The 10,095-nt window shown below is 26.3% G+C and overlaps 1 protein-coding gene across 1 annotated transcript; it reads right to left on the reverse strand.

The window, feature by feature from the left end:
* Positions 1-1,864: 1,864 nt before the first annotated feature.
* On the reverse strand, positions 1,865-2,853 carry LOC137825904 (protein DMP9-like). The gene has a single exon (XM_068631707.1). It carries the CDS (start codon positions 2,679-2,681, stop codon positions 2,043-2,045), a length of 639 nt encoding a protein of 212 aa, XP_068487808.1. The 5' UTR covers positions 2,682-2,853; the 3' UTR covers positions 1,865-2,042.
* Between the last annotated feature and the right edge of the window lie 7,242 nt (positions 2,854-10,095).

A 10,095-nucleotide genomic window follows, 5' to 3' on the forward strand; every position in this document is an offset into this window, starting at 1 on the left:
ACAGGTCATGATACACGGTGTCACGGTGTCCATCCATGTGTTTCCTTCTCATTGTGACAACATCTACAGAATCTCACAACTAATGATCATCCTTTCTAATTATGGGATATCTTTCACTGCACTACATCTGTGAAAATGGCAAAGCCTAAAAAAGTACAACAGTTTCCAAAGTCAGTTCGTGAATATTAGAAAATCCTGCCATTCAAACAACTTAGTCAAATTCTCCCTCCACCTCATACCTTTCATTTCCTTTCCTTTTTACGTAAAAAGTTAGTTTTAATTTTTTTAAAAATTTTAAATAACCATAAATGAAGCATAATCTTAGCTACCTTCCACATCTCATACCTTTTTTTTTAGTCCCATTCTTATCCGGTTGCCATATTTGAGATAACATCATTTGAGTGTTTATAAGAAGATATTTTTTTTTTCCAATGTGAAGATAATTTTTTCTTTTATACTTTGCACTTTATTAAATTTTTTTTCTTAAAAAAAAATAAAAATAAGCAAATAAAAACAGAGTTACTACTAATAAAAGCACACATTAATTTTCATGTTTTTCACCCATCACCACAAACAACTACCACCGCTTGAAAATGGCACAACACTTACTTTCTAACACTCTTGCAACCCTAAACCACTTTCTACCACTCTTGCAACCCTAAACCACTTAATCATGTCAGTAAAAGTTAAGCCCAAATCAACGCTTTCACAATCAGAGGAGGCAAATATTGTCCACTAAAATTATATTATTGAAATGGTTAGTGGTGAGATTATATCGCGTTAACTGAAAAAGGATGGTCAGATTGACCTTCAGAAATGCACTTACAAATCAAATTCCATATTTGAAAGGTGGTCCCATTTTCCTAGAAACTGAATCTGTCTCCTTCCAAAGGCTCAACTATTCTAAAAGACAAAGTTGCTTGCTAGTAGAAGGCTCATGAGTGCCTTTACATCTCTTAACACAAACCTTCATGAAAGACCCTTTGACCTTAAAACATGGACATTGTGAAACCTTTAGATGGGTTACAAATATGTATACAATTGCTTCAAATTCAGGTTTGTATTGTTATTCTGCAAAGTCCAGATGTTAGGAACAGAGATAGAACAAAGTGAGTTGGTTAGGTCATGGAGGTGATCTGATGATGACTCAGGAGGAGTCAAGGCAGTATTAACATTATGGTTTTATACTGATTCTGTTGACAAAATTCAGCTTTAACTGACCTTTTGTTCTATTGATTATTATACCTTAGCAAAATTAGTGAATCTTACATGTCCTTAGACGGAATAGCAATTCTACAAATTGTGTCAAATATTTTATCCTTGCCAGTCCCATTCTTTTGATTTAGGTGGTGGTTGAATTTTAGCATCAGGAAGGGTAGGTTGGTAAGCTAAAAAGTACATGCCACCATTGTTAAACTGACCCAAACCTATGTACTAATCCTATGGCACGCCAAAATATCATGGTTTAGGTCATCATACAGAACCCCAAAAAAGATTAACAATGTCAAGGAACACCAAAAAACAGAGTTTGTCTAATTTATACAAGTTATATATAATAATCCCATCATAATGGTTTGATGCAATTCTTGATGGCTTTGACTTTATCTTTTTCAATATTTTCATCTCATTCTCTTTTTGAAGCAATCTATCATTTTTCAAGAACACTTCATGAGTTTCAAAACATATTTAAGTAGTAAGTAAATATTAAGGCCTATTTTCAGACTTTTGCAACTTCTTTTAATAAAATGGGCACTCACACTAAGTATTATACCACATGCACACCAATTTTGTTACTGCACAGAAAAAGCAAACTTATTCAATATGATTGAGAACATACACTGTTGAGCAAATTATACTAATGTCATTATGAAGAGGATCATACATTAGATATTATGAAGAGAATCATATATCATATATCATGAAGAGAATTATACATCAGATATTATACAGAGAATCATAAATAATACATTAAAAGCCTAATATTTACTCAGGAAACAGAACAGACAATATCTTAAAAGAAACAAATAAACAAAGAGAAGGAACTAGCCAGACATGCAACCAATCCCATGTCTAGAAGTGGGAAAGACGAGGAACAAGCCACTGCAAACGAGTCCCACCATGAGAGGAAAACTCTCCCTAACCTGCTCCAAGTCCTTCTCGCGCCCAGGGAACAAACAGTTGGTGACCCTGTGATCGGAAACAGCAATGGCAACGAAGATCATGACGGACATGACGGCGTGGACGAAGTCGGTGAACCCCACCTTGAACTTGTCGTCGCGCGGCACAGGCACGGCGGGGAGCGAAGGCTTGAAGACGGAGAGGCCGCGCGTGGTGACGAAGCCGTAGTAGAGGGTTCCGTCGGGGCCGTGGAAACTGTCTGTGAAGTGGAAGAAGAAGCAGGAGAGGGCGCAGAGAAGGAGGAGGAAGTTGATCATGAGGGTGTTCATGTGGGTGCACTGTCCGTTCTTGTAGATGGAGGGTAGCACCATTTCGAAGGAAAGGAGAGTGCCGGTGGGAAGGAAGTTGCCAAGGAGAGAGGTTTTGGATAGGGTTTTCTGGACACCCTTTGCCACCATCGCACGACGCTTGTTCTGCTGAGGGTTCTTGCTTGTTCCTCCTTCCTGGGGTGGTGCCGTTGCATTGTACACTTTGATGCCCATTTCTTGTTCACTTTCATCCATTGTAATCCAAAGAGAATCAAAACATGAAATGAAATGAAAACAAAATGCTGAATTTGGAGTTAGATCTTTATATATTGTTTAAAATTTTGGGACGGTTAAAAAACTGTCTTGTGCAAGATGTTTACGCAAGGTGGAGGGAAAGGAGGAGGCCAAAGGAAGAAGCCAAGGCGGATTCCACCGTCAGGGAAACAGGTCATGAGACGACATTTTACATGTTAGATTTTATGAAATTGAGTTAAAGTTAAAATTTATTTATTAATATATTATTATATATTATCAGATATATTTCAAATCTATTGTCATCTATTATTAAATTGTTATTAAATTATTAAATCACTTATAATATATAATTTTACTAAGAGAATCGAAGAAGCAGAATCATGTATTTAGAAAAAAAAAATTGAATACCTAATAATGTATTCTAAAAAACAAAAAGTTTGTAGTTTTTTCTTACTTGTAGAAAAGTAAAAATTATATTAAAAAAGAGCATAAATATCTTTAATAAATTAGATAAATGTGCAAAAAATAAAATACTTCAATATGCAAAAATTTGATTGTTTTTAATATGATCGAAAATTCTGTCATGATATTCAACAAGTGGAAGACTACATTTTTTCTATAGTTCACTGGATCAAAGTGTCATTTGTCTCAGTAATAAGATTATTACAAATGTGTTCTTATAATAATAAATATGATTTATACAAGTGTCTAGAGAATAGTTTCTAAGACGTTTTGAGCATCAGTGTTATTGCCTATAAAAGAACAACATATGCTAATTCAAATAATAGTAGTAAACTCATTATATATATATATATATATAAATAGCATATATTGCCAATAATGTTAGATTGAGAGATGAAAAATATTATTTAACATATTTTGTTCACTTTAAAATATGATTACAAAATAATTTTTTAATTATAAACTAATCTATATGTTAATTAATCATAAATAAGAATAGAGTAATAAAGCGGAAGGGCACGAAAACCCAAATTGAAACCAGAGCAAAAGTGTGGGTGACACATAATACTCTGAATAACATGATTACAAAGTAAAGAAGGGAAAACACATTATTTTGTTTACTAAATGATAAATATTATGTATCAATGGTGTGTTCATTGGTTAAAATAATTATTCCTGATTAGTATTATAACTTAGAAGTATAGCAAGAGTTGAGATGAAAGATAATGTAAAACTTAAATCCTGTATATTAAGCCACTGAAAGATGAAGTTAAAATTATGAATGAAATTTAGGAGAAGAGAATAAAATTAAGTTAATTATATATAATTGGTGAAAAATATTGATATAGATAATAAAAATAAGTATTGAAGTGACATTTGTGTTAATAAATTTTAAGTAATAGTCTATATCAATTTTGTGAGGATTATAAATTTAATTAATATAAAAACACTTTTGTTAAAAATTGAATCAATATTAAAAGTGTTTATTATATTTATTAAATTTTTAACCAATATAAGAAAAATCCTCTTCACTAACTTCTTCACTCCTAAACTCCTTCAAATAGTCATTCCAATCTTCTTATTTTTTTTATCTAATTTGAGGATCATCTTACTAACAAAGTCATCACAATCTCCCAAAAATACTCATTTCCTATTGCTTTTGAATACTCTTTATCACATGAACATCCAACACTTTCTTAAAATACTTCTATAATTGTGTGCTGTAAAGTTAGGACACCAGAATCACTAACACAAAGCAATATGCCACATCTTTTTTTGAGTTTACTTTTTGGATTTCTGATTTGGTATTTCTTAACTTTTCTAGTTTGATTTTTAATTTTTGTTTATTGTGATAGAAAAGTAATAACTACAACATAAATGAATTTTAACACAAAGAATGTAAGCAACTTTCTATATCATGATTAACTTAAAAAGATTTCAAATTTTTATATTAGTTGAATGTATAACCAGCACAAAATTATAAAGATGATAGACAGGGAAAGATAATTTGTTGCATTTCAGCCCAAAAGGAACAACAATTTCAGCATAAACTAAAACATGCTTGTAATTGGATTGTATATTCTTCAGAATCAATTCTAAATATATGTCATTTCTATTGATCTTGACCCTTGTTGACCTTGTACTAGTTCCTTACTGATATCTTAGTTTTTAAAGATGAAAATAATAATTTACCTTTTATAAAGTGAAATAAAATCTGAATAATAAGTTGAATGTGGAAATTTAACCCAAAAATAGAGGGGTAATGTGATTACATTGTGTTTGTTTTTACATATCCACTTTTTACGCCATTTACGTCTTTAGTATTCTACTTCAATGCCCCTTACACTTTACATGCATGTGAGTACTGAAGTTTTCTCGTGTGGACTTGTTATGTCTAAATAGATTTTTTTTTCTTCTGCTAAATCGACTTTGTGGGTTAATAGTCAATGAAATAAATCCACAAAATCGATTTTGTGTGTCATATCTAGAGTTTATAAATCCATTTTGTTGTATTTTTTTTGTGCTAAATAGATTTTGTTGGTTTATAGGCACCGAAGAAAATCGATTTTGTTGGTTATAATAGGTACCGAAGAAAATCGATTTTTTATGTTTTTATGGTTTTTTTAAATATTTGGTTTCCTTATAACTAGTAAATTTATTTTATTTAAGATTTGTATTTATTTAGAATTTTAAATATTTTAAAAAATTTATATTTTTTAAATTTTTATTTAAATAGGACATTAAATATTTAGATTTTACATTTATTTAAAATTTTGAATATTTTAAAAAATTTACATATTTTAGATTCTTATTTAAATAGACATTAAATATTTATGATTTGTATTTATTTAGAATTTTAAATATTATAGAAATCTTAGATTTTCATTTAAATAGACATTAAATATTTAGAATTTGTATTTATTTGAAATTTTGAATATTTTAGAAATTTTATATATTTTAAATTTTTATTTAAATAGGACATTAAATATTTAGAATTTGTATTTATTTAGAATTTTAGAATTTTGAATATTTTAGAAATTTTCCATATTTTAGATTTTTATTTAAATAGACATTAAAAATTTAGAATTTGTATTTATTTAGAATTTTAAATATTTTAAAAAATTTATATATTTAGATTTTCATTTAAATAAAACATTAAATATTTAAAATTTGTATTTATTTAAGATTTTGAATATTTCAGAAATTTTATATATTTCAGATTTTTATTTAAAGAGAACATTAAACAAATTAGAATTTGTATTTATTTAAAATTTTGAATATTTTAAAAGTTAACAACTGCAAGACAGAACACACAATACACTGTACAACTAAATGACGTTTTTTTTATCTGCAATAAATAAATAGATTAAACGAGTATTACAATCCTATGCACATCTCATATCATACCATCCACAAAACAGTGCACAAAGGTAGGTTTAGCTCTTTGGCACAATAACATCAAAGCACACCTGCATTGAGACTTTGTCTCTCCAACTTACAAGCTAATTATCACTAATAATGAGATTTTATCATCATCAAATATGAAGACTTTTTCTCTCCAACTTACAAGTTAATTATGTAGTGATTCACTAATAATGAGATTTTATCATCATCAAATTAATTGCGTACAATAAGTACAATAATTGCGTCCAATACTAAAAGTACATATCTTAAAAATATGCTCTGATCCAAGATAGAATGAGTATCCTGGTCAATAGTATGTACACGTTGGCAAAGGGAAAGAAGTTTGGAGTACATAGGGAAATTGACAATAAATAAAAAAGAGAAAGAAGGACTTCGTCATCCAATTTGTTAAATATTGTTTTAAGGTAGAAATTGAGGATTTTGAATCCTAAGCACCCGTGCTGATTTGTTTCCCCTCCGCCCAACATTTTATACACATCATCAATCAAAAAGCACCACAATGAGTCAATACACAGTTTAATCATCATCGTTCAAAATGCATACAAAGATAAATGCATTATATCCTAACAGAAAAGTAGAATTCAATTAAACAGAATTCAATGCACAAAATTGCTTATTATTCACTCAACGAAAATTGGTTACATAGAGATTCCATCATCATCAAATTAATTACGTACAATAACTATAATAATTGCGTAGAATACTATAAATAGAGATTTTAAAAATATGCTCCTATACACAGTTTAATCATCATTCAAAAAGCACCACGATGAGTCAATACACAGTTAATCATCATTCAAAATGCAAAAAACAGTATGTAAAAATACAATATTAATTATTAAAATCAAATTAATTGCTTACAATAAGTACAATAATTGCGTAAAATACTAAAAGTACAAATCTTAAAAATATGCTCTGGTCCAGGATAGAATGAGCATCTGCTCAATAGTCTTTACCGGCAGAGGGGAAGAAGTTTAGAGTAGTGAGGGAAATTGATAATAAATGGTAAAGAAAAGAGAAAAGAAGGACTTCCTCATTCAATTTGCTAAATACTATTTTAAGACAGAAATTGAGAATTTTGAACACTAGGCAATGTTTCTCCCTCCGCTCAACAGGTAATAATACATTCCACAGAATAATACAATCAAATTATACACAGTTTAATAATACACAGTTTAATAATACACAGTTTAATCATCATTATTCAAAATGCACACAAAGATAAATGCATTATATCATACAATAAATGTAAAATTCAGTTAAGCAAAATTCAATGCATAAACAGTAAGAAACCAGCATGTAAAGTTACAGTATTGATTATTATTTACTCAACAAAAATTGGTTATCAATAACATCAAACCATGCATGTATAAATACTTTCTATCTCCAACCTACATACAATTTAATTATATGGTAATATTCTATCAACATCAAATTAATTACGGATAATTTGATAATCATTATAGAAAATGAACGGAATATACGTTCCACATTAGGATTACTGATATTGATTCATAGCCTTGAAACTATCCAGCAGCTCCATCCATCACTATACACCAAATCCAAGCATTAGAAAAGGCCTTGTGAGCGTATACAGAAAAGTGATGAATAGTGAGCCACCTTTTGAAGAGCAATTAGGAAGAATGCAACCGTTTTTCTTTTCCCTTCTATTTCCTGTTTGATATGTTATTGTGCTTTCGTTTTGTTATGTTATTAATGAACCGGTTTAATGCTTTTATTCAAATTTTCAAGCATTATAAAAATAATATGTTAATTTGGTCAAAATTGGGGAAAATGTATTTTTAAGATTTGATGATTACGGAAAATTATTTTGGATTTGAATTATTTTTTCACTTCAAATTTTAAATTTCGAAATTTAAATAAGAAAAATGAAATTCCTTTTAATTTTTTTTTCTAAAAAAAATACTTAAAATTTACAAAAGAAATAATTAATATTTTCAATACATTCACTTTAACACAATTCTATTATTATTTAATTAAAATTTACCAAAAATCATGAATACGTAGTCACGTGGCATTTAATATTATCACACCAAATGAATCTTTTATTTTCATTCATTTTGATTATTTAATACTTTTTTTCAGTTAAAATTTGAATGAACATAAGTTTTGTTTAACGACAATTTTTTAAAAACGCCCAAAAAGTAAAATATATGTTAAGACATTAATGCACAATTCTTTTGGTTTGAAATTCATTTACCAAATTTTTTTGGCAAAAGTTTTTATTCCATAATAATGGTATTGGTTTAACTTTCATTACATAATATAATTAATAAAAGAGATTACAAGAAGAAATTAAAGTTAAATAACTTATTATTAATAATAAATGATTTTTTGTAGTAAATAAAATCAAATAGAGGTGAAGTTAATTAATAAAACTAATATATCTCATATTTATTAATATATTGTCTAACAAATTAAATTATAATTGATTAAAATTTTAGTAATTAATAATTCTATTTATCTGAAGAAATATTTCGTCAATTTGATTGTTTACTAAATTTAAGGTATTAAAAAATAAAAAATATATAAAATTAACTATTCAAAATAAGAAAAGTTATATAACTTATAGAAATCATTATAGAATTCTTATTAATAATAATAAATAATAAAATTTTTGCTTAATAAATAGTGATATACTAATAATGTAAATATTGTAATTTAATTATATATTATTTATGAAAATTTTAGTGGTTCTTATAACATTATATCAAAATGTATTTTAAAAATGATTTATTATTGATTAACCATGTATAACTACTTTGTTTTAAACTATTCATAGTAGGATTAAATAAAAAAATTTATGCAATTAACCATTGAAATTGTCATCTCTAGAAAATTTTCTATGTTTTGATACTCAACCTTTAATAAACACTTAGAATCAAATTAATGTATTTATTAAATTTTATTATTCAAAAATATTTTTTAAGATATCATTTTCAATATAGGTCAATGTTTTATGTAACAATATCTTATTTAATCCTTTATAATAGATAACGGAATTCATGTAACAATATCTTATTTAATCCTTTATAATAGATAACGGAATTCAAAATCTAACATATTTTTTTACATAAATTTTAAAAACAAAAAAAATAATAAACTAAAATGATACGTGTATTCTTTTCCTTGTGCTAAATCGATTTTGTTGGTGTATAGGTACCGAAGAAAATCGATTTTGTTGGTTAATAGGTACCGAAGAAAATCGATTTATGTTTTTATGGTTTTTTTACATATTTGGTTCCTTATAACTAGTAAAAAAATTTATTTAGGATTTGTATTTATTTAGAGTTTTGAATATTTTAGAAATTTTATATTTTTTAAATTTTTATTTAAATAGAACATTAAATATTTAGATTTTACATTTATTTAGAATTTTGAATATTTTAAAAAAATTACATATTTTAGATTTTTATTTAAGTAGGACATTAAATATTTATGATTTGTATTTATTTAAAATTTTAAATATTTTAGAAATTTTATATATTTTAGATTTTCATTTAAATAAGATATTAAATATTTAGAATTTGTATTTATTTAAGATTTTGAATATTTTAGAAATTTTATATATTTCAAATTTTTATTTAAATAGGACATTAAATATTTAGAATTTGCATTATTTTGAATATTTTAAAAATTCTACATATTTTAGATTTTTATTTAAATAAGCATTAAATATTTTGAATTTGTATTTATTTTGAATTTTTAATATTTTAGAAATTTTATATATTTTAGATTTTCATTTAAATAAAAAACTAAATATTTAAAATTTGTATTTATTTAAGATTTTAAATATTTCAGAAATTTTATATATTTCAGATTTTTATTTAAATAGGACATTAAATAATTTAGAATTTGTATTTATTTAAAATTTTAAAAATTTTAAAAATTTTAAAATTTTATATATTTCAGATTTTTATTTAAATAGGACATAATTTAGAATTTGTATTTATTTAAGATTTTGAATATTTTAATAATTTTATAGATTTCATATTTTTATTTAAAT

This window comes from Phaseolus vulgaris, chromosome 8, assembly GCF_000499845.2.
Source record: "Phaseolus vulgaris cultivar G19833 chromosome 8, P. vulgaris v2.0, whole genome shotgun sequence".
In the NCBI taxonomy this organism is placed as follows: Eukaryota; Viridiplantae; Streptophyta; class Magnoliopsida; order Fabales; family Fabaceae; genus Phaseolus; species Phaseolus vulgaris.